Source organism: Salmo salar, chromosome ssa24 (assembly GCF_905237065.1).
Source record: "Salmo salar chromosome ssa24, Ssal_v3.1, whole genome shotgun sequence".
Lineage (NCBI taxonomy): Eukaryota > Metazoa > Chordata > Actinopteri > Salmoniformes > Salmonidae > Salmo > Salmo salar.
In genome coordinates, this window is record NC_059465.1 from 9,192,060 (window position 1) to 9,215,185 (window position 23,126).

At 40.4% G+C, this 23,126-nt stretch overlaps 1 protein-coding gene across 1 annotated transcript in view; it reads left to right on the forward strand.

Moving 5' to 3' along the window:
* Positions 1 to 592: 592 nt before the first annotated feature.
* The window catches only part of LOC106585133 (netrin receptor UNC5D-like), a 231,934-nt gene continuing 209,400 nt past the window's right edge, over positions 593 to 23,126 (forward strand). Inside the window, exons 1-2 of the mRNA XM_014170997.2 lie at positions 593 to 645; positions 980 to 1,043. Coding sequence (XP_014026472.2) covers positions 593 to 645; positions 980 to 1,043 — 117 coding nt within the window. The remainder of the gene's footprint in view (positions 646 to 979; positions 1,044 to 23,126) is intronic.

Here is a 23,126-nt window from a genome sequence, read left to right on the forward strand (position 1 = left end):
CTAGAGATGATGTGCAGGAGCTTGCAGGAATTTGTAGTCTTGCATGATGTCTACTTTAATGCTAATTAGCGTTTTCCGAATCGGAGAGTAAATAGAGCCGAATATATTGTCGCTAGTCTACAGTGAAGGGTCGTTCGCGAACGAACGGCTCTTTTTGATCGGGTCTTTTTGGTGAACGTTGGGAACCAAATAGCATCTGTGAAAGAGCCGATCATTTGGCTCCCTGATTTGCATACTGCTACTACTGTTTTTTTAATCTCAAAACAACGTTTTTCTGCAGATAAGTTACAAAGTAATTATATAACGATGGTGAATCCTCCCTGCAGAAACAATACATTGGGGAGAGAACTTCAATCTGGTCCATTTTATTTTTTTGCAGGTCATCTAGTAATTTCACCAGGTAAACATGAATTTGAACGAGCATTTCACTGTCTGACCTACAGTAATGTTCTTTACGTTGGAGTTTTCCAATTTATTTATGATTCTAAGTCGATGTTTATGCATTTTGAACGAAGAGCCGTTTGGGAGCCAAATGAGCCGTGTCTTTTACGTGAACGGATCCAAATGAGCCGGCTCACCGAAAAAACTCGAAATGCCCAACGTTCAATTCCGTAAAAACTCCCAGCTCTCGGGGCGTCGCCGCTGGTCTGCTCTTTTCCCCTCCCACCGCGATGTGCCATTGGCTAACACCGGTCTGTCATAATACACTGTGGCATGCGAGGTGTTAGAAAAGTCCGCGACTTCTGTTTACACTGTAAAAAGTGAGTAGAAGATGCAGTTCTCCGGTGTGTCAGTGCCAGATTCGTTCCAACCGGTGAGAGTGACTGTCCCGTGGTCCATGATAATTACGTAGGAAGCTGTTACTGGCAGCACCTTGTGAAGGCTTGCAAGAAGAGGGTGAAAACGGGAGAATTTCTCCCGGTTCAGCGTATCCACTTGAAAGTGAAGCAGCAGCTACAGTATGGTTGCGCTGACGAAGGGACGCTACCTCTCATTGGGCTTCGTGTTTCTTGTTTATTGCACAACTTGCACGAAATCTAAAGGTAAGAAATATCCAAATAATGTGGGTATTTGTCCATCACTGTGGGATTGATGTGTGTATTTACTTGTCTCCAACGTTGGGTCCAGTAACTTGACAGATGCGGTTTCTCAGTCGCGCACTTACCCATCACTTTCACGTTGCTTGTATTTTGCCTACTGTCTGAAGGACTACTTGAGTATGTTGGACACTGTTTGATAAAAATGTTTGCACCATTTGATCATCAGCACGACTTCTCTTCTGTCATCACTTCACTAGAAGGACATAGCCTACGGTTCTGTCCACGTTGCACTGCGTGGTCATGTCGGCATGTGCTGCTTCTTAATACAGTAGGCTACTTCGTTCCCTCCTTACTAACGCCTCCTGTCTTATATTGAGCTGATTGAATAGCCTTAGCTTTACACCAATATGTGTGACGTGAGATTCAACAGGCGTAATAACGGTGCCATTATAATCATCATCGTCTACAGTACTATCCATTTAGCGAGCGAAATTATTTAACACCCAGTGGCTAAGTAGCATATGACAAATTAAGTTCAAAGGCAAATATAGAAAGCTAGATCAAATTATGAAGATGTTCAAGAAAGGAAAGGGATAGACCATCAAGTAATCACAAATTAATGTTGATTTACCCTATTTCTGGGTACTTACTTATTGAGTCATAGTATGCCTTTCAATTTGTTGCAAGAGTGTTAGCTTAAAGCAACTTTAACCATGGTATTAACACATTTACTGACAGAACACACTTTCCAATAGACATTATTCTAATGATTAATGACCATGACATTTTCACAATGCAGTGAAAATGTCTGATTTACCCAGGGTTATAGCCCTATCGTGTGTGTAATCATTAGTCCAAAGAAGGTAGGTCCCTCCCCGTTTTAAGAAACGTTTTGCTACAGAATTGGCTTAATGAATATGCCCTTATGTTGCATCCCAAATGACACCCTAGTGCACTACTTCTGAACAGAGCCCTAAGGGAATATGGTGCCATTTGAGATTTAGCCCTACTGTATCCATAGTAGTTCAAGGGTATGACAGATGATGCCCCCCCCCCAGTTAGCTGCGGTGTGCTACTGCTGATCTGTTAAGATGTGCTACAGGTGTTGTGCACTGACTGCAGTACTGCATTGGCTTGTCAGCTATCGCTTACTGAAAATATGAAATGTCTTTATGTCTTCTGTAATGAAGGCATACACTGTTATTTTGTTTGCATTACTGGTGAGAAAGCCATTTCCAGTAAAACTTGGATGTGATGCATTTAGTTTCAAACCAGAGGCAAAACTGACTACGTCCCCAATTGTATTCTCTTTATAGTGCACTAAGATGGCACCCTATTCCCTTTACAATGCACTACTTTTGACCAGGGCCCATAAAGGGAATAGGGTGACATTTGTGATAATACCTATGTATTCTCTTGGTAGAGGCCTACTGCAGTAGCCTAATAGCTCTGAAGAGAGACCTCCCTTCATGTCCCTTCCTTGCGTGTGACACATTACTCTGAGGTCAAAACAGGTGTCGCATGCACCTTTCCTCACATGGTTGATTCTATTAAGTAAAAGGCACCAACACAGTAGCCTTTCAAGCACAGGGACCTTACCCCCGGTGCCTGCTACCACTACAGATTTAAGCTCTAAAAGGGGTACTTCGGGATTTTGTCAATCAAAGCCCTTTATCTTCTTCGAGCCAATGCTGACACGCTAGCTGTTAGACTTCCAGCCATAGACTTCCAGCCATTGCGCTAAAGCTAGTTAGCGAATGCGCTAACGTGAGTTAGAAACTTCGTTGCTTCGTTCCTTTAAGCATCAATTGAGACGTGGAAATCCATATTCCCCCCGAATGACAATCATGCAAGGGGTCATGAACGGAGGTTCTTCCTGTGTAACACTACTTTACTTTAAGCAAGCACAGTGCACGAGGCCCTGGGGAAGCTTTTACATTTATTTTTCAATTGTATCCATCCAGTCTGTGATTGACAGTTCCAATGTTGCCTCATCACATGCAAGGATAAGGGATGAAGTAGCCTACAGGCCAATATGATTTCATACCATATACTGTAGCCATATTATCCTATAAACCATGCTAATTGCATGTGGATTACAGCATGTTTATGATTTAAAAAAAATGGTTATTTGTTGTTTGCGATTCAGTTAAAAATATGATTTTTCTATTGATCAGTTATCATACCTGGTCAGTATGGAACATGGTATTTAGATATGAACAACTCAACCACAGTGTGTTGTTGGGGTGAAGATTGTGAAAACGATGTGTTCAATAGATAATCATGGTCATGAATATGATGATGATGATGCATTTCTGATAAGCTAAATATCTGGTTGATGTTGCTATTCATAATGAGGATTTGATGAGGGTTGAATGGTAACTGTCAGAGAATGATGCCGACCATGAATAAATGTTATCAATGGAAGATTTCATTCTCAGTGGTGTATTATTATTTGTGTCCCAAATGACACCCTTTTCCCTACAAAGTGCACTACTTTTGACCAGAGCCCTATGACGCAGGTCAAAAGTAGTGCACTATAGGGAATAGGGTGCCATTTAGGACATCAGGTTAGGGCTTTACTTTCAGCTAGCAATAAGCCAGCGCAATTGTGAAACGCACGCTCGTTTGCGATTTCGACCTGTTAAACCTGGCACTGTTCAATTTTCAAATCCTAGTGCCAAGATTGGTAATTTACTTGTTTTAAATGAGAACACTTGCGCTAAGGTGGGAGTGGTGGCAATATCTGAGGTGTTCTTAAAAACGTGCGCCAAAGTGCCAATTTCAATATGCGGAAGCACATCCTGTCCAGCCGTGATGCACAGTGCCCATATGCACATGGGACAAGATAGATGTGCTTTTGTGCCCGTAAACCTCGTATTTAGAAACATAAAAACCTGCCCACCCCAATTGTTTTAAGAAGCCCTTATAGTATGCTTCCCTTACCCTATGAGAACGAAAGCTGGTTTAACAGCAATGCGTCTGATGTCATTCTTTTCCTGGGCAAGCATTAGCCAAGGAGCCTATCCATACAAGGTTTCTAAACGGTCTACTCGTGAGGCTTTTGCGGACATGCTTTGCATTATTCACAATTCACATAGGCCTACCTGCAGTGCATAGTGCATTCAGCTTGTATCGTCCCCTTATCCAAAGAGCGCCTCTTGTCCATTACCAAAGACGCGCTCCTCCAAACATAGGCAATTCAAAATAGGGCTGGGTAATATGGCCAAAGTACCATATCACAATATTTTGCACATTTTTGACATTTAAGACGGTATTTTGTGTTTTTTAATAATAAAAGTTCTAAATATGCTTTGAGTAGTCCATGACCCTAGGGTGGCAACACATTCATTATGTGATCTGATTGGCCACTTTAAGGAATGGAACATTAGTCACTTTAATAATGTTTACATATCTGGCATTACTCATCTCATATGTATATACTGTATTCTATACTATTCTACCATATCTTAGTCACTTAATGTTTACATATCTTGCATTACTCATCTCTCATGTATATACTGTATTCTACACTATTCTACGGTATCTTAGTCACTTAATAATGTTTACATATCTTGCATTACTCATCTCTCATGTATATACTGTATTCTACACTATTCTACGGTATCTTAGTCACTTAATAATGTTTACATATCTTGCATTACTCATCTCTCATGTATATACTGTTTTCTACACTATTCTACGGTATCTTAGTCACTTAATGTTTACGTATCTGGCATTACTCATCTCATATGTATATACTGTTTTCTTTACTATTCTACTGTATCTCAGTCCTTTCCGTTCCGCTCTGACAACGCTCATCCATAGGTATATAGTCTTAATTTATTCCTACTTAGATTTGTCTGTATTGGGTATATGTTGTATAATTTGTTAGATATTACTTGAAAGATATTACTGCACTGTTGGAGCTAGACGCACAAGCATTTCACTACACCTGCAATAACATCTGCTAATCATGTGTATGTGACCAATAAAATTTGATTTGATTTGTTTTATGCTGTTCAATCCAATGTCCACCAAAAATAATTTTCAGCATTTCATGCAGTTTGTAAGATATTTTCCACACTGTGCTACATAGAGCTGCATGATATGGGAAAAAAACCTATAGGCTAGTTTAGTGTTGGAATTATGGAAATATAATAATTATTGTATTTCAATAGTTGGAATATATTGTTTGACATGACAAATTCATAAATCATGGAGGAATTATTGTGACAGGGTATGAACCAAAGTGTTGGTCAGAGTTTCCTTGGGAACCCTATACAATGTTACATTCCCCTTAATCTTGTAGCTAGCTAATATATTCATGCTTCACCCATTCCCTTTGATTTAGAAGATACCGTTGCACAAACAACATGCTGATCTAGGTCTACACCAGCTCTGATATCAGGGCAAATTAGCTAGCTAGGTTTGCTCTGACTGATTTAAATGTAGCTTGCTAGCTAGCCAGCTAACTAGCGATTAGCATTAGCGGATTACACAATATATTTTCAGCCACAACTTGCTAAGAAAAGACAAACTAAACAAATAGTGTAATTATAGAACGCTTTGAAAGCAGTGTCGTTATCACTAACATCTTGTTACGTCTGACCATTCAGACTGAGTGAACGGCAAGTGAAGTCACAGAGTTTCTAAACCCAGAGGTGTTGTGAATTTTTTTTCTTAGTTGTTCATATTCTCTAAATCTAAAGGCACAACCTAGATTCGAGCCAATGTCTTAAGAAGTTGAACATGTTATTACTCCAGTCTCATGAAAGTCGCAAACTGACTTGTTACATTTTAGTCAAGATAACTTAATATCGAAGGAGTTCCTTTTGATGGCCTGCATATGTGCAGTTCGGCGTGAAACGACCATTAGATCTGATGACGTGTTTCTGCATATGATCTTAGTTAGCCAATGTCGCCATGACATCCCCTACAAGCGTGATACCAGTGATTTCTATTGGTATAAGCAATTTCTGTCTATCTTCATACTGTTCTGTCTTTGGTGATGGGATCGTGACTCCGAGGTCGAGCAGCACCAACAATTGCTCTCCTTGAGTGACGGGGCTTGTTGTGGGAAGCGGCAGGCAGGCAATGATGTTTATTTTTTTATATATTTTTTATTTGTCCTTTATTTAACTAGGCTAATCAGTTAAGAACAAATTCTTATTTACAATGACGGCCTACCCAGGTCAAACATGGACAACGCTGGGTCAATTGTGCGCCACCCTATGGGACTCCCAATCACAGCCGGATGTGATACAGCCTGGATTCAAACCAGGGACTGTAGTGACACCTCTTGCACTGAGATGCAGTGGCTTAGACCGCTGCAATGGCGTATATTTATAAACCATTGCATGCAGGAGAGAGACGACTTGCAAGTAGCAAATGTAGTAAACTAGAAAAAACAACATTAAATGTGCAGAAGTTGCGTATCACATTTAACAAACCAAACATTATAATACTGTTATAAAAGGTAAAGTACAGTGGTGGAAAAAGTACCCAATTGTCATGCTTGAGTAAAAGTAATGATGCCTCAATAGAAAATGACTCAAGTGAAAGTCACCCATTAAAAATACTACTTGAGTAAAAGTCTAAAAACATTTGGTTTTTAAATATACTTAAGTATCAAAAGTAGAAGTATGAATCGTTTCACATTCCTTATATTAAGCAAACCAGACGGCACAAAAAAACAAAAACATTTACGGATAGCCAGGTGCACACTCCAATACTTAGACAATAATCTACAAACTAAGCATGTGTGTTTATTGAGTGTGCCAGATCAGAGGTAGTAGTCATGACCAGGGATAGTCTCTTGATAAGTGCGTGAATTGAACCTGTCCTACATGCATTCAAAAATATAAATAATAAAGCGCAGATACCCCAAAAACTACTTAAGTAGTACTTCAAAGTATTTTTTACTTAAGTACTTTACACCACTGGTAAAGTAAAAACTCAGACCGGTCCGTGTATATAGTAAAATACAGTATACCGCCCAGCCCTAATTCTAAATGTTCAGTCCCATAATGCCGTATCAACAGTAGGCCTAGGCTATATCTTTCTTATTGAGATCACGTCTCACACATACAATTTACAGGAGCCTTGCTAGTATTTTTTTATTTGAGCTGAAGTGCTATGTGTAAAGGACTATACTCTTTGAAGCTAATTACAGCAATTTAGACTGTCAACACTCTAAACATATTTTTTTAGTGTTGCTTGCAGTCTTTACTGTAGCCTATGCTATTTTAATAAAATGTAGTATCAATCCACAATGGACTAGGAATGGACAGTGGAATTGGAGTTGATGGCAACGCAAAGGCATTATTAAGCCATGGAACGCCTTGATTGGACAGTGAGTGGCCAAGCCCTTGTTACACCTACAACTTGTTTTATTAATCAAAGCCCAGCTCTTGCGCACAACTGCCAGCTATTGCGGTCATAATAACGGCTGTTAAAATAGCAAAAATATTTCTGACACACCCCATGACCTATAGCGCTACCGCCTGCACTTAAATTTGCCATTGCGTTAGGTTTGTTTAAGATGCACTATGCAGAAATCGCTCTGCCATTTCCTGGTTGCTAAAATTCTAATAGTTTGCCTAATTTCAGTTTATGAAACTTAAAAATGGGAAGCATAGAAGTAGCGCACATAGAACATATCTACCGCTTCTTGTACTTGCTTTCAATGAGACTGACTGATCTATAACACACTTTTCTATGTGGAAAAAGTTACATATTGCAGCTTTAAAATGGAGCTCTTAGTCTCTACCCATAGATAAATGAAGGACGGTAAATTTACCTAAGCAATGAGTCCTGCATACATTTTTATTGACTTAGTTTGCAACAAAGCACAGTATTATGTTTCCAATTAATTGATGGAATATACATGTCCTTTGTATAAATTCTTAATTCACCTCATGCATTTCTAATACATTTTTAATGTCACCTGAAACATTATTTATTTGTGTATTCCTTAGAAGTGAGTACTATTTAGCTGTTATTAAACAGTTAGTGCAATGAAGACTGGATAAGGAAGCTGTCTAATTCATCACAATCTTTGCATTATTCAGTCCATCCCTTTGCTCCCCTAGTCAGTGCAGCATCAACTGGCCCTGCAGCGACATGTAAATGCATGCATTTTATCTTTTGTCTGAGCCCTCATCCAGTGGTGCTGTTCTCTCAAACGCACAGAAAGCTGTCAGCTCTACAGCCAGATCACCCACTGGATGCTCAGTCAGGCAGACTACAGTACATTCATGATCCAACCTTGTCTGTGTCCCAAATGGCACCCTATTCCCTTTATAGTGGACTACTTTTGACCAGAGCCCTATGTAGTAGGACACTATAAAGGGGTATGATGCAATTTGGGATGCACCCCTTAAAACCCCCAGCCCACCCCCTTCTTTTTCTATCCCTCCTAGAGACATTTGACATGGAGACTCATCAAATAGCTTCATACATCAGTTCACCCGTGAACCAGGCTGCTGATTGCACTTTCTCTGTTAGCTGTCCTTAATATGATTGACACAGTTGGAACAACAACTGACACACAATAAAAAAGAAGTAAAAGACACATTGGTCTGATATTTCCATATACGTGTTTGTTGTTGTTGCAGTATCTTTACATTTCTGTTCTGCAGGGTAGCAGGGCATTGATGAAATGAGACGAAGGTCAAATTTGTTGTTTCCACTCGGAGCGAGAGTAGGGGGCTGTGATATTTCCAACTGCCGTTCTGTTCTAGAATGAATCATCAGAATCTGTCTGCCTAGGGTGTCAAAGTGTGCAGTTCAGTGCCCAGATTTACATTTAAATGAAACCAAATGGCTATACATTCAGAAGTGATATACAGTAATGGTGGTGGTATTAAAAGCACAGCCCCCTTGCTCTGTTAGAACAGCTAGTAGCTACTGCTTGAGATTGCTGTCGTTTAGGCACTTTGCAGGTATTTTATGACTCGTCTTTCAGGATTATTAAATACAATACATGCATCCATTTCAGTTGTTGATTTCTTTCTTTGTATGAGCATACAGTACAGCTCATATAAGTGGGTGCACTACTCTCTCCTCTGTGCTTTTCTCTTTGTGACAATGTGGATCATTATCCAGCTCTAATATAGCTGTTTGGCTTGGAGAGAAAGTGTTTAAAGTGGATAACTAGCTTCAAATTACACCCCAGATGGTGTTACTGTTTGTGAGCTCTTTCTCTCACTCTCACCGACAACTTGAACAAATCAATATAGGCATTGCCTGAAAGGAAGAGAAAAAAACAGCATTGTTTTGAATTCCATTAGCCAATGCCAGTGTCATGATGGACTTATCTTCAGTATAAACACATCGAGAGCTTGGAACTAGAAGGTTCTATCTGCAAAAATATAATAATTGGCTTTAAAGTTCCGAACTCTCACTGGTTTGAATGGTGTCAGCAATTTTTATCTTGTATTATTTTGAACTTAACTACATGAATTTGTCGTTTTTAGAGTACTGTATTGGTAGAGAACATTGAACAGAACAAGTCAATAACTGCATTTTGACAGAGAACCTTATAGTCCCAAGCTCTCAAAATTGTACACTAGTTGCCTACTGCACCCACCTACTAAGAGCGGCTTGAATAAGTGTGTACAAAACCTTTCCTCGATGCTGTAATGCTGAACAGAAAAGTGCTTGAATTCAAGAGACCGTTTGAAAGTATGTTAAGTGTTAACAGACAGTGAAAATATGGAGAGGAGAGCGGAGCATCATAGAGGAGAGTGGGCACTTGATGACTGGGCGGGGGAATATTATTTTCTGGGAGCCTGAGAAATGTGGTCGCTCTAGGGACTAATTAAAGCAAGGTCTAAAGTGCTTGCAGCTTGTAACCCAGTGCTTGTATGACTCCTTTATGTTATGCAGTTCAGAGACAGAACCAACACTGCAGCTTCTCTGTGAAAGAGATCGTGGTCTTTGTTCATGTCTCTACTGAATCTGTCCACACCCTAGTTGTCTAGCCCCTGGTTAGCTTCTCTGTGTAGTGAGAAATAGTCACTTGTCATAGTTAGGAAAAAAACTCCACAGAATCACAATAAAGTTGCATACATGTGTTCCCTTCATCACATGCATATTTTCTTTTTCCAAGCATGAAATAATCCTACTTTGTACTAAAGAGCAGTTACTTCCAAGCAGCCATGCTTAACACAGGGCAGGCACCCTAGTACCTATTTGCAAATCTTCCTTGGTTAATACCATTGCCTAATTTGTCAGTGACTTAGAGTGAAATTATGCAATTATCATTTAAAATTAGGAAAATAATTACAATTGTAACTCCAAGGTAACTGATTAGATTATTGTTTTGTAAAAAAATATACTGAACAAAAATATAAACACAACATGTTAAACCTGTTGGGGCTAGGGGGCAGTATTTTCACGGCCGGATAAAAAACGTACCCGATTTAAACTGGTTACTACTCTTGCCCAGAAATGAGAATATGCATAATGGTGTCTGTGAGTATAACAGAACTCATATGGCAGGCCAAAACCTGAGAAGATTCCATACAGGAAGTGCCCTGTCTGACAATTTGTTGTCCTTCTGTTGCATTTCTTTCAAAAATACAGCATCTGTGCTGTAACGTGACACTTTCTAAGGCTTCCATTGGCTCTCTAAAGCTGCCAGAAAGTGGACTGGGGTGTCTGCTGTCTCTGGGCAAAGTACAGCAGCAGAGTTTGTAAGTGGTCAGCCTGGGGACAATGAGACTGAGATTCGCGTTCACGAGACTTCTCCATTTTTTTCTTTCAGCCTTTGAATGAATACAATGTTGCCCGGTTGGAATATTATTGCTATTTTACAAGAAAAATAGAATAAAAATTGATTTTAAACAGCGTTTGACATGCTTCTAAGTACGGTAATGGAATATTTTTACATTTTTTGTCACGAAATGCGCTCGCGCGTTACCCTTCAGATAGTGACCTGAACGCACGAACAAAATGGAGGTATTTGGACATAACTATGGATTATTTGGAACAAAAACAACATTTGTTGTTGAAGTAGAAGTCCTGGGAGTGCATTCTGACGAAGAACAGCAAAGGTAATCCAATTTTTCTAATAGTAATTCTGAGTTTAGTGAGCCCCAAACATGGTGGGTGTCAAATTAGCTAGCCTGTGATGGCCGAGCTATGTACTCAGAATATTGCAAAATGTGCTTTCGCCGAAAAGCTATTTTAAAATCTGACATAGCGTTTGCATAAAGGAGTTCTGTATCTATAATTCTTAAAATAATTTATGTATTTTGTCAACGTTTTCGGTGGGTATGCTAGTTCTGAACATCACATGCTAATGTAAATAGCTGGTTTTTGATATAAATATGAACTTGATTGAACAAAACATGCATGTATTGTATAACATAATGTCCTAGGAGTGTCATCTGATGAAGATCATCAAAGTTAGTGCTGCATTTAGCTGTGGTTTTGGTTTTTGTGACATATATGCTTGCTTTGAAAATGGCTGTGTGATTATTTTTGGCAGGGTACTCTCCTGACATAATCTAATGTTTTGCATTCGCTGTAAAGCCTTTTTGAAATCGGACAATGTGGTTAGATTAATGAGAGTCTTGTCTTTAAAATGGTGTAAAATAGTCATATGTTTGAGAAATTGAAGTTCTAGCATTTTTGAGGTATTTGTATTTCGCGCCACGCGATTCCACTGGCTGTTGACTAGGGTGGGACTCAAACGTCCCACCTAGCCCATAGAAGTTAAATGTTGGTCTCATGTTTCATGAGCTGAAATAAAAGTTCCCAGAAATGTTCCATACGCCCAAAATTGTATCTCTCAAATTTTGTGTAAACATGCGTTTACATCCCTGATGCTGGGGACAATAGAAGGCCACTCTAAAATGTGCTGTTCATCACACAACACAATGCTACAGTTTTGAAGGACCGTGCATTTGGCATGCTGACTGCACGGATGTCCACCAGAGCTGTTGCCAGATAATTGAATGTTCCTCTCTCAACCATAAGCCACCTCCAACATCCTTTTGGCAGTACGTCCAACCGGCCTCACAACCGCAGACCATGTGTAGCCATGCCAGCCCAGGATCTCCACATCCAGCTTTTTCACCTGTGGGATCGTCTGAGACCAGCCAGCTGTACAGCTGATTAAACTGTGGTTTGCACAACCGAAGAATAACTGCACAAACTGTCAGAAACATTCTCAGGGAAGCTCATCTCCATGCTCATCGTCTTCACCAGGTTCTTGACTTGACTGCAGTTTGCCGTCATAAACGACTTCAGTGGGCAAATGCTCACCTTCGATGATCACTGTCACATTGGAGAAGCCTGCTCTTTTTTTAAGGTGTCTGTGACCAACATGCATATCTGTATTCCCAGTCATGTGAAGTCCATAGATTAGGGCCTCATTCAATTGTCTGATTTCCTTATATGAACTGTATGAAATTGTTGCATGTTGCGTTTTTATATTTTTGTTCAGTGTAGTTTTCAGAGTTAAATGAGTCTTGAGTATGCCAACCAGATCTGCAAAAAGAAACAGAACGGGTCAGTTTTTAACAAAAAATCTTACAATTATGTTAACTGTTAGCCACATTACTTTGGAATAGTTTGCTCGTAAGAAATGTTTGAATAGTTTGCTAATACAAATCTTTGTTTGAATAAGAATCTTTCTAATAGTTTACTAATACAAATCTTTATTTGCTAAAAATTGTCTTTGTATTCAACCTGGATGCAGATGGCACTGTGTGAGTGTCATGCGGCTTGTTTAGTGTTGGGTGGTTTATGGTTTACCTGTTATAATTTTATCAGAATTGGCACAGTTTTGTTTTCCTTACACATTTTGTGGAAATAATTTTGTATGAATAATTTGCCATTGCGTTTGTTTTGTGATAGCGCGAGTGTCTTACACACTGATTTGACCATGTTGTCCAAATATGGAGGTGACTGGCTAACTTTACTATATCAGTATTTACAGATGGTCTGCACCAGATGTGCTTTTTACAAGATTGGTTACGATAGCATCCTCTTTAGCAAAATGCCAAGCATAACACCTACTCGACACACACACACACACACACACACACACACACACACACACACACACACACACACACACACACACACACACACACACACACACACACACACACACACACACACTTCTGTAAGAATGTTTACATCGTTATGAAAAACCCTTGCTAACAAAAGCTATGTTCAATTAGCATGAACATAATGTTTCTTTGTCCCTCAGAACAAAAGACTGCTGATTGGAGAGGTTGAAAGTGGTCTATTTATCAGAAATGATCAGAAATAGAAAATGTACCTGTCCAAAGGTTCTCTCAAGGGCTCACTTCAATCCAACATACAATGCAGTATTTACGCTGTAGCATTTATGCCATGTTTTTTACGCAACAGGCCGTGGGCGGGGGGCAGTATCAAATTTGTTATTGCTCAACCACTTCTAAGGCAGATCTCTGATTTGTATCCGGCCATGAGCCTTCATTTAGTTACAGGTATGTCAGTTGAAAAGAAAGCCAACATCTTTCATTCTGTCAGAGAGAATTCAATATTATTATCGAAAATACATGTCATGTTGATTTATGGGTGAATTGCTGAAATGTATATTTGACTATCTCAAACAAATGGCGTTTTGATAGTGAGGTTCCTCAGTAAAGTGTGGGCTGTCCTTTGAACCTGTTAGTTCTATTCTATTGACCAGTGTTGAGGGTACAATATTGAGTTGGATGACCTAAAAATGTTAGTTTTTTTCTTCAGTAATACAACTGTGAAATCCACAGCTCTGTAGTGGTTAGGGAGTGTTATGTCAACTAGCTTCCAAATTAAGGACCCTAACATACTATAAACTTAATCTATGCTAATTCACCTCTATTGTTTGCCATTCTATTCACAGTAACAGTTACAAGTATTGATTTTGAATGAGCATGGTGTGAACCTGAAGGTTTTACATGGTGTTAATTATTGGACATTTTTATATATGGGGCACTGAAATGTGTAGTTAAAGTGCGGAGAGCAACGCTTCACCCTTCAGTGAGGATGGATGGACGGACAGTGTCATAGTGAGCTGGCCCCAATGGTGACCTATTACGTACCTAGTACACAATCCCCATCCTCAGTCAGACCACCAGAATAGGGATAAGCATGAGTAATGGAGTACTCGAACTGACGTCATAGCTCGATCTTTGACCAGAGATCAAATTTTTTTCTGTAAAACTATTTGGTGGAATGTGCTTTGTGAAATTTGTCTTGAAGACGACATTAATGGCTTTGACTCTTGTGTTCCATTTGTACATGTGCAAAAATCATGCAAGTACTCAAACAGTCCAAAAATGTCAAATGCCCATCCCTAATCCAAAATGGCACCCTATTTCAGGGATCATGTTCTAGATTCAGCCGCAGGCAGTTTTTTTTCTTGAGCGGATGGTCCGGAACATAATTACAAATAGTTTCAAGTTTTATTAGTATGTAAGGGATACGCGTGGTATACTGTACAACGTCCAACAAAGTGCTTAGTTGCAGGTTCATGCTTGACAATGCAACAATAAGAAACATTTTAAGCTAAAAATATGAACAATAAGTAAATGGCTCAGTAGAGTAGAATAATACATTTGAGCATAAGTATAATACTGGAAGGCACAATTTATAGTCAGTGTATAAATTGAGCAGTATAACAGGAGTCGGGTAGCAGCAGGTGTGTGTGTGTGTGCGCGCATGAGTGAGTGCATGTGTGCTAAGGTGCAGAGAATCAGAGCAGGTGGTTAGTCTAGTTCAAGTGTTCAGCAGTCTAATGGCTTGAAGATAGAAACTGTCTCTGAGACGGTTGGTGTCAGACTTCATGCTCCGATGCCGTCTGCCCGATAGTATGGCAGTGAACAGCTCATGGCTGGGGTGTGTTGGGTCCTTGATGATGCTACGTGCCTTTAACAAGCCCAAACAGATATATTTGACTAAAACATAATCATTTCAAACCTTGCTTACGTTTGTATACGATCACGTCTCTCTATTACGCTTGGAAATACTTGGGAACAGATTTCCAAAATTAAAATCACTTGTAGCTGATTTTCCTGTCGGTTATCCTATGAAGCAAGCTAGGTTTAATCAGAGTTTTCTAAAGCTAACAAATTTCAGTTATCTTCACATTCCAGCTCAGGCTTCATTTGTACTGTGTCAGTGGATATTGCTTGTCCGCCTGCTGCTAACACTAGCATGCATGTCATACATGGCTAGTCGAACACCGGACTCTTCATTGAAACCATGCTGAAACATCAATCCATGGCGAGTCAGTGCCACATTTTTATTTGTGCTGAAATCAAAATGAAAGAAGATTTATCTTGCAAATTCAGCAGCCTATGGTCTGAAAAAGGCTTTTAGAAGTGCCACATGCACCTTTTTTTCGGACTCCTATCGATAAAATAATTGTGTTAAAGATGCACTATACAGAAATCGCTCTGCCATTTCCTGGTTGCTAAAATTCTAATAGTTTGCCTAATTTCAGTTTGTGACAAAACAAGCAGTCATTCTGTAGAGAATCACTGTACCAGCTAAACCACTGTGAAATATATAGGTCAAATAGGGGAGAGGCGTTGTGCCCGAGGTGTTGCTTTATCTGTTTTTTGAAACCAGGTTTGCTGTTTATTTGAGCAATATGAGATGGAAGGAAGTTCCAAAATGTGCCGCTCTGTTCTGGGCCAGCTGCAGTTTAACTAGGTCTTTCCTTGCAGCACTGGACCACACGACTGGACAATAATCAAGATTAGACAAAACTAGAGCCTGCAGAACTTGCTTTTTGGAGTGTGGTGTCAAAAAAGCAGAGCATCTCTTTATTTCGGCCAGACCTCTCCCCATCTTTACAACCATTGAATCTATATGTTTTGACAATGACAGTTTACAATCTAAGGTAACGCAAAGTAATTTAGTCTCCTCAACTTGTTCAACAGCCACACCATTCATTACCAGATTCAGCTGAGGTCTAGAACTTAAGGAATGATTTGTACCAAATACAATGCTCTTAGTTTTAGAGATGTTCAGGACCAGTTTATTACTGGCCACCCATTCCAAAACAGACTGCAACTCTTTGTTAAGGGTTTCAGTGACTTAATTAGCTGTGGTTGCTGATGCGTATATGGTTGAATCATCAGCATACATGGACACACATGCTTTGTTTAATGCCAGTGGCAGGTCATTGGTAAAAATAGAAAAGAGTAGAGGGCCTAGAGAGCTGCCCTGCGGTACACCACACTTTACATATTTGGCATTAGAGAAGCTTCCATTAAAGAAAACCCTCTGAGTTCTATTAGATAGATGGCTCTGAATCCACAATATGGCAGTGGTTGAAAAGCCATAACACATATGTTTTTTCAACAACAGGTTATGGTCAGACTATGGTCAATAATATTAAAGGCTGCACTAAAATCTAACAGTACAGCTCCCACAATCTTCTTATTTCTTTCAACCAATCATCAGTCATTTGTGTCAGTGCAGTACATGTTGAGTGCCCTTCTCTATAAGCATGCTGAAAGTCTGTTGTTAATTTGTTTACAGAGAAATAGCACTGTGTTTGTTCAAACACAATTTTCTCCAACAGTTTGCTAAGAGCTGGCAGCAAGCTTATAGGTCTGTTGTTAGAACCAGTAAAGGCTGCTTTACCTCTTTTGGGTAGCGGAATTACTTTGGCTTCCCTCCAGGCCTGAGTACAAAGACTTTCCTCTAGGCTCAGATTAAAAATATGACAGATAGGAGTGGCTATAGAGTCAGCTACCATCCTCAGTAGCTTTCCATCTAAGTTGTCAATGCCAGCAGGTTTGTCATTATTGATCGCTAAAAATAATTTTTCCACCTTTCCCAAACTAACTTTACAAAATCCAATACTTTTCTTTCATTATTTGTTGTTTTATGCATGAACACAATTGCTCACTGTTCGTTGTTGGCATTTCCTGCCCAAGTTTACCCACTTTGGCAATGAAATAATTAAATAAATAATTAAAATATTTGGCAACGTCAAATGGTTTTGTGATGAATAAGCCATCTGATTCGATGGAATTGAATTTGTTTTTCTGCCCACAGTTTAATTTAAAGTACTCCAAAGCCCCCCCCCCCATCATTCTTTATATCATGGATCTTGGCTTCATAATACAGTTTCTTCTTCTTTTTGTTGAGTTTAGTCACACATTTTCTCAATTTTCAGTAAATAAGCCAGTCAGATGTGCAGCCAGACTTATTAGCCACTCATTTTGCCCCATCTCTTTCAACCATACAGTTTTTCAATTCCTCATCAATCCATGGATCCTTAACAGTTCTAACAATCAGTTTCTTAACAGGTGCATGTTTATCAATAATTGGAAGAAGCAGTTTCATAAATTCATCAAGTGCAGCATCTGGATGCTCCTCATTAATCACATCAGACCAACACATATGTTTGAAACTGGTGTACAAAACCGGAAGTAAAAGACACAAAAACTAAATGTAAAAATGTTAAGCATAGAAATGGCGCACATAGAACAGATCTACCGCTTCTTATACTTACTTTCAATGAGAATGAAAGATCTAAAGCTCACATTTCTATGTGAATTTGGTCAGGTTGCCCAAAAAGTTACATATTGTAGCTTTAAGTCATACAAAAGTGTTACTGTGCGTGAAGTTTAAAATGTATTCTATTATTACTAAATGTGTAATGTGATATATTTTAACATCACTATTTTTTTTATTTACAAAAATGTAGTAATAAAATAGGGGGTGATGACACAATCTTTGCAAGAGGGAGGGAATCTTATTTAATTGGTCCTCAACTCGTGGCTACGTCATTTCATTCAGGGTAAGTGGAGTTAGCCGTGAGTTAGCCTGCCCCAGAGCAGGTTAGTTCTGAATGATTCGTTGCCACAGAAATGTACCTGGCTAAAAGGTGAGCCACTTTCATATGACTGGTTATCCCAAGTTGAACTCAGAGTTGACCAACGTTACCTCGCTAACTCCTCAAACCTTCTTCAAACCTCCTCAAACCCTCCAACTGCTCTTAAATGCTAATAAAACTAAATGCATGCTCTTCAACCAGAGGATACCCCTCTGGTGTCTTTCTGGTGTATTTTATGGCCAACAATGAGCCCTATGGGCCCCGGTTAAAAGTAGTGCACTACATGGGGAATAGGCTTCCCTCAAAAATGTCTCACTGTGTTTTTCTGGCACACCAAAAATAGGGTCAAGGGAAGGCAGTTTGGATTTGGCTTCACTCCTATCACAGAGAAATACATTCTCAACAGAAACAAGTTGAATTGTTGCATTTCGTTGTGTTGTCCTCCAGTGGCTAGCTAGCTAAAATTGTCCCTTTCCTAGATTAGCCATGGATGGAGATCAATAGTTGTTTAGTAGTCTGAAAATGTCTGAAACATTAACTTCCTTAACCATGCTTTGTGGACTTCACCGGACAGAGGTTGCTCTCCGGTTTTGTGATGAAACAAAGGTCCCGCTCGCCTAGTGTACTAACGACTACCGAACTGCTCCCTGTTTCATCTATTGCTGCTCATTGGACCCTATGACCCTATGATCACTCGGTTACACAGCTGATGCCTGCTGGACTGTTCATTAACACGTTACTTAATTTTGTTTATCTGCCGGCCCCAGCCTCGAACTCAGGCCCTGTGTGTGGCTAACTGACCCACTCTGCCAATTCATCGCCATTTACCCGTTGTTGTTGTCTTAGCTGTTTACCCATTGTTGTCTTTGCTCTCCCAATCAACAACTGTGATTGCTTTATGCCTCTCTCTAATGTCAATATGCCTTGTATACTGTTTAGGGTAGCTCTCATTGTTTTCTTTTCTGCGGAGCCCCTAGTCCCGCTCAACATGTCTCAGATAGCTCCTTTGCCCCACCCCCCACACATGCGGAGACTGCACCTAGCTTAACTGGCGCCTCCAGAGATGCAACCTCTCTCATCGTCACTCAGTGCCTAGGTTTACCTCCACTGTATTCGCACCCTACCATACCCTTGTCTGTACATTATGCCCTGAATCTATCCTATCACTCCCAGAAATCTGCTCCTTTTTTTCTCTTTTCCCAACGCACTAGACGATCCAGGTCTATGCCCAAACAGTTCGAGCTTCTTCTTTTAAAAATCCATCTCTCCAGAAATAAGTCCCTCACTGTTGCTGCTTGTTTATAGACCCCCCTCAGCTCCCAGCTGTGCCCTGGACACCATATGTGAATTGATTGCCCCCCATCTATCATCAGAGTTCGTACTGTTAGGTGACCTAAACTGGGATATGCTTAACACCGCAGCCGTCCTACAATCTAAGCTAGATGCCCTCAATCTCACACAAATTATTTAAAAAAAAGTTTTTTCCTCACCATCTTAAATAAGCATGCCCCTTTCAAAAATGTTTGAACTAAGAACAAATATAGCCCTTGGTTCACTCCAGACTTGACTGCCCTTGACCAGCACAAAAACATCCTGTGACGTACTGCACTAGCTTTGAATAGTCCCCGCGGTATGCAACTTTTCAGGGAAGTCAGGAACCAATATACACAGTCAGTTAGGAAAGCAAAGGCTAGCTTTTTCAAACATAAATTTGCATCCTGCAGTACTAATTCCAAAAAGTTTTGGGGCACTGTAAAATCCATGGAGAATAAGAGCACCTCTTCCCAGCTGCCCACTGCACTGAGGCTAGGAAACACTGTCACCACCGATAAATCCACGATAATAGAGAATTTCAATAAGCATTTCACTACGGCTGCCCATGCTTTCCACCTGGCTACCCCAGCCCCGGCCAACAGCTCTGCACCCCCCCCCCTCCCCTGCTTCTCCTTCACCCAAATCCAGACAGCTAATGTTCTGATAGAGCTGCAAAATCTGGATCCCTACAAATCAGCTGGGATAGACAATCTGGACCCTCTCTTCCTAAAATTATCTGCCGCCATTGTTGCAACCCCTATTAGCAGTCTGTTCAACCTCTCTTTCGTATCGTGTGAGATTCCTAAAGATTGGAAAGCGGCCAAGGTCATCCCCCTCTTCAAAGGGGGAGACACTCTAGACTCTAAAGTCTTCGAAAGCCAAGTGAACAAACAGATCACCGACCATTTCGAATCCCACCGTACCTTCTCCGCTATGCAATCCAGTTTTTGAGCTGGTCACGGGTGCACCTCAGCCACGCTCAAGGTCCTAAACGATATCATAACCGCCATCGATAAATGACAGTACTGTGCAGCCGTCTTCATCGGCCTGGTCAAGGCTTTCGACTCTCTCAATCACTGTATTGTTATTGGCAGACTCAACAACCTTGGTTTCTCTAATGACTGCCTCGCCTGGTTCACTAACTACTTCTCAGATAGAGTTCAGTGTGTCAAATCGGAGGGCATGTTGTCCGGACCTCTGGCAGTCTCTATGGGGGTGCCACAGGGTTAAATTCTCGGGCCGACTCTTTTCTTTGTATATATCAGGGATGTCGCTCTTGCTGTGGGTGATTCTTTGATCTACCTCAACGCAGACGACACCATTCTGTATACTTCTGGCCCTTGTTTCGACACTGTGTTAACAAACCTCCAAACAAGTTTCAATGCCGTACAACACTCCTTCCGTAGCCTCCAACTGCTCTTAAATGCTAATAAAAGTAAATGCATGCTCTTCAACCGATCGCTGCGTGCACCTGCCGCCCGACTAGCATCACTACTCTGGACGGTTCTGACTTAGAAATGTGGACAACTATAAATACCTAGGTGTCTGGCTAGACTGTAAACTCTCCTTCCAGACTCATATTAAGCATCTCCAATCCAAAATTACATCTAGAATCGGCTTCCTATTTCACAACAAAGCCTCCTTCACTCATGCTGCCAAACATACCCTCGTAAAACTGACTATCCTACCGTTCCTTGACTTCAGCGATGTCATTTACAAAATAGCCTCCAACGCTCTACTCAGCAAATTGGATGTAGTCTATCACAGTGCCATCCGTTTTGTCACCAAAGCCCCATATACTACCCACCACTGCGACCTGTATGCTTTCGTTGGCTGGTCCTCGCTACATATTCGTCGCCAAACCCACTGGCTCCAGGTCATCTGTAAGTCTTTGCTATGTAAAAGCTCTGCCTTATCTCAGCTCACTGGTCACCATAGCAACACCCACCCGTAGCACACGCTCCAGCAGGTATATTTCACTGGTCATCCCCAAAGCCAACACCTACTTTGGCCGCCTTTCCTTCCAGTTCTCTGCTGCCTATGACTGGAACGAATTGCAAAAATCTCTGAAGTTGGAGACTCATATTTCCCTCGCTAACTTTAAGCGTCAGCTGTCAGAGCAGCTTACCGATCATTGCAGCTGTACACATCCCATCTGTAAATAGACCATCCAACCAACTACCTTTCTCATCCCCATATTTGTTTTTCTGCTCTTTTGCACACCAGTATTTCTATTTGCACATCCTCATCTGCACATCTATCACTCCAGTGTTTAATTGCTAAATTGTAATTACTTCGCCGCTATGGCCTATTTATTGCCTTACCTCCTTACTTCATTTGCACACACTGTATACAGATTTTTCTATTGTGTTGTTGACTGTACGTTTGTTTATTCCATGTGTAACTCTGTGCTGTTGTTTTTGTCGCACTGCTTTGCTTTATCTTGGCCAGGTTGCAGTTGTAAATGAGAACTTGTTCTCAACTGGCCTACCTGGTTAAATAAAGGTGAAATAAAAAAAATGTAAATTAAAAAAAGTGTTCTGCCAATGTGTCTTCTAATTGGCTTGGCCCAAGGCATATATCACGGTCGCAGGGCATATGAACTAATAGGGTACAGAGCAAACAACGCAATTATCACATCACAGGTTGTAATATGGCATTTGTTTTCTGGCTTGGCACACCCAGTGATTTTACCCATGCTCTGCTACAAGTCAGTCTGATGGTCTTTTCACTGTTTCTTTAGCCTCTTCATCTGAGGCCCGGGGGTCAGCTGTTCAAACATGTCCTCTGATGATCCATCGAGCAAATTCAGTGGGAGAGAACAGAGCAGAACAGTCAGTGCTGTAGGACAAGTTGTGATAAATAGAGTGTAGAAAAACAGCCATAGCACACTCTATCCTGGTGAACCAAGCAGTTTCTATAATGGGTCCATGGTAGCTATTCAGACCTTATTGGACTATTCATTCCATTATTTCCCACTGGGCAAAAACTGGTTGAATCAATGTAATTTCCACATAATTTCAACCAAAAAAAGTAATGTGATGACTTTGATCAATTTGGAAAACTGATTGGAAATGAGTTAGTTGACAACTCAACCAAATGTAAATCCAAAACTAGATGTTCAACTGACGACTGTGCCCAGGTGGGTTGTGAAAAGCCCAATACTCTGAGTGTTCTCTGGTCCTCTGTCTTAGAAACACACTTGACTGCCCAGCTATGCCACAGAAAAGCTAGCAATTTGGTGGCATAGTTGGAGGCATTTCAAGCTGAGGAGTGAGCTTTTCATTCCAACTTGGTTACATATAGATGAAACTAGTTCAGAGAAAAGAACTGCCAAGGAAAACAGGGGTTCAGTCTGAACATTGGGTTATTTGATCAATGCAGCAGTATCCATTTTGATAAGTAAAGAAGTGTTTTTATGTAAATTAGACTTGGAGAGCATTCTACTATTCCTCTTACAGTATTAGAGTTCTACAATGTGCACCACCAGATTTTGATTGATGTGAAAGTATGAAGACTGATGCATAGCTGATCAGTTTGAGCATGCTGTCAAATTGAAATGGCATATGAACCGACAGTTTTGATCCATTATTCACGTAGAACCAAATCCCAGTTAGCCCATATCCTTTTGTTTTACCCTGGTCATTTGCTTCAGTTCTATGTCAGCTGTTGAATTTGTTTTAATATTACTATGTTTTATAGACACCGTCATCTTGATTGTAAACTTTTCCTGACTTGCAATTTCTTGACTGCTTATCTGTTTTATGTTCTATCTCCTTGTGGCAGTCTGTCCCCCCCCCCCTACCTTACCCTCCCTTTTCATATAAAATCACTCACTGTGAGTTTGAACTGAATTGATGAATGATCAGAGTATGCCTCAAGGGTGCTGGCTACAGTGAAACTGAGTAATACAAAAACACATTTAAAAA